General features: G+C 51.8%; 1 protein-coding gene across 1 annotated transcript; it reads left to right on the forward strand.

Annotated features, from left to right (window-relative positions):
- Positions 1-443: 443 nt before the first annotated feature.
- LOC145718866 (low-density lipoprotein receptor-like) lies at positions 444-1,437 on the forward strand. The gene is made up of 2 exons (XM_081810372.1): positions 444-793; positions 1,097-1,437. Exons 1-2 carry the CDS (start codon positions 679-681, stop codon positions 1,312-1,314), a joined length of 333 nt encoding a protein of 110 aa, XP_081666498.1. The 5' UTR covers positions 444-678; the 3' UTR covers positions 1,315-1,437.
- The last annotated feature ends 985 nt before the right edge of the window (positions 1,438-2,422 follow it).

Raw genomic sequence — 2,422 nt, forward strand, 5'->3', positions numbered from 1 at the left:
TGGTGTTTCATGGGGTCAGAGTTCCAGTCTGGAGTGATAGAAACGTTCTGGAGATGGATGGTGGTGATGTTGGCATGACATTGTATGTGTACTTAACTTCACCGAACTGGACACTTAACAATGGTTAAGATGGTAACTTTTATGTTTTGTATGTTTTACTACGATTAAAAAAACATTTTATTTTTTTTAAGATTTTATTTATTTATTTGAGAAAGAGAGAGAGAGAGAGAAGGAGCAGAGGGAGAGGGAGAAGCAGACTCCCCGCCAAGCAGGGAGCCCGACTCTGGGCTTGATCCCAGGACCCTGAGATCATGACCTGAGCCGAAGACAGACGCTTAACCGGCTGAGCCACCCAGGTGCCCCTAAAAAAATATTTTTAAAACAAAAACAAAAAAACAAAACCTTACAAAATAAAAAATGTATAAAAGCCTTCAGAAAGCACTGTCAAGGGTGCAAATTAAGGGCCCCCGTCCAGACATTGGAATCAAAATCTCCCTTTGTTTTCTAAGGTTCTAAAATCCTGCCGGGCCTCACCAGGTTGCAAGCACTAGGGTAGCAGAAGAAACCAATGCGAGGTCTCTTTTGGGGGGATGCCTTAACATTTCCTGGCCCGGCTGCTTCAGCTGGGCGCTTCCCCCACTGACACCCTGCTGTCCTTGCTGCTCTGCCACCAGTTTCATGTACTGGACGGATTGGGGAACCCCCGCCGAGATCAAGAAGGGGGGTCTGAACGGTGTCGACGTTTACTCGCTCGTGACGGAAGACATCCAGTGGCCCAATGGCATCACCCTGGGTACGTCCTTGGGACCTGGGTCCCTGGGGTCAGGCACCGTCTGAAGGAGAGGGGGCAGTGGCCAGGCCGCACCTGAATAAGCAGATGCAGCTTCCTGAGGTTTTTATAACCTGCCGCTAAACCGCGCCAGTGTGGGGGATTGGGCTCACACAGGCAGGTGGCCCGTTGGGGCTGCTTTTTGGGGCACCTGTCCGCTGGCTCCTTGGGCAGGGGGTGCCTTCCCGGGGGGTGAGTGGAGTGGCCAGGCCCAGGCCCCTTTGGCATCGGCATGTGATCTCTTCCTTATCCACCTGTGGGTTCTAGATCTTTCCGGTGGCCGCCTCTACTGGGTCGACTCCAAGCTCCACTCCATCTCCAGCATTGACGTCAATGGTGGGAACCGGAAGACCGTTTTGGAGGACAAGAAGAAACTGGCACACCCCTTCTCCTTGGCCATCTTCGAGGTAGTGCTTGAGGGAATTCACATCCCAGTGCCGGTTACAGAGCGCAACTCATGTGCGAGGCCTAAGTGTTCGCGCTGACGGGTCAGCCCATGTCATCTGGCTTGGTCAAGCCAGGACCAACTTAGAAAACGGAAGTTGTTTCCATTTTCTTTTCCTCAAAAGGGGTGTTTCTGTTGGTTTGTTTTTTTATTTTTTTTTTTTAAGTAAACTCTGCCCCCACCGTGGGGCTCAGACTCACGACTCTGAGATCAGGAGTCTCAGGCTCTGCCGACTGAGCCAGCCAGGCACCCCCTACTCACCCAAAGAGTCTTAAAGCAGCAGTTCTCACTTGGAGGCCATCTCGGGGCCCAGGGGACATTTGGCACTTTCTGGAGACTTTTTGGTTGTTGCACTTGGAGGGGAGGAGGTTACTCTTGGTACCTAGTGGGCAGAGGCCCAGGAGGCTGCTAACCGCCCTACAGAGAGAAAAGGGGGCCAACCACTGCGGGGAAACCTGCTCTGAGGAAACGTTGTTATATTCGTGCACCCTTGTTTGACGGGCGTGAGTCACAGTAGCCGAGCGGTGGAAGCAAGTTGGTGTCCGTCAGAGATGAAGGGCTAAACAAAATGTGTATCTATACAGTGGAATGTGATTCGGGAAACAGGGAGGACTTTCTTTTTTTTCTTTTTTTTTTTTAAAGATTTTATTTTATTTATTTATTCATGAGAGACAGAGAGAGAGAGAGAGGCAGAGGGAGAAGCAGGCTCCCCGCTGAGCAGGGAGCCCGATGCGGGGCTCGATCCCAGGACCCTGGGACCCTGACCTGAGCCGAAGGCAGACGTTTAACCATCTGAGCCACCCAGGCGCCCAAGGGAGGACTTTCTAACACGCACTAGAACATGGAGGGACCTGGAGGCAACTAAGTCAGACACAAGAGGACAAATCCTCTCTGATCCCACTTCTGTGAGGTCCCTAGAGGAGTCCCATCCACAGAGAGAGGAAGTAGATGGTGGGAGGCAGGAGTGGGGGGTGGGGAGTCTGTGTTTCCTGGGGACAGAGTCTCAGTTTGGGGAGATAGAAAGTTCTGGACACGGATGGTAGTGATGGTTGCACACCAACGTGAATGTACCTAATGCCACGGAACACACTTAAAAAGGATTAAGATGGGGCGCCTGGGTGGCTCAGATGGTTAAAGCGTCTGCCTTC

This window comes from Leptonychotes weddellii, unplaced genomic scaffold (genome assembly GCF_054177405.1).
Source record: "Leptonychotes weddellii isolate Sample4059 unplaced genomic scaffold, ASM5417740v2 HiC_scaffold_23920, whole genome shotgun sequence".
Classification (NCBI taxonomy): Eukaryota; Metazoa; Chordata; class Mammalia; order Carnivora; family Phocidae; genus Leptonychotes; species Leptonychotes weddellii.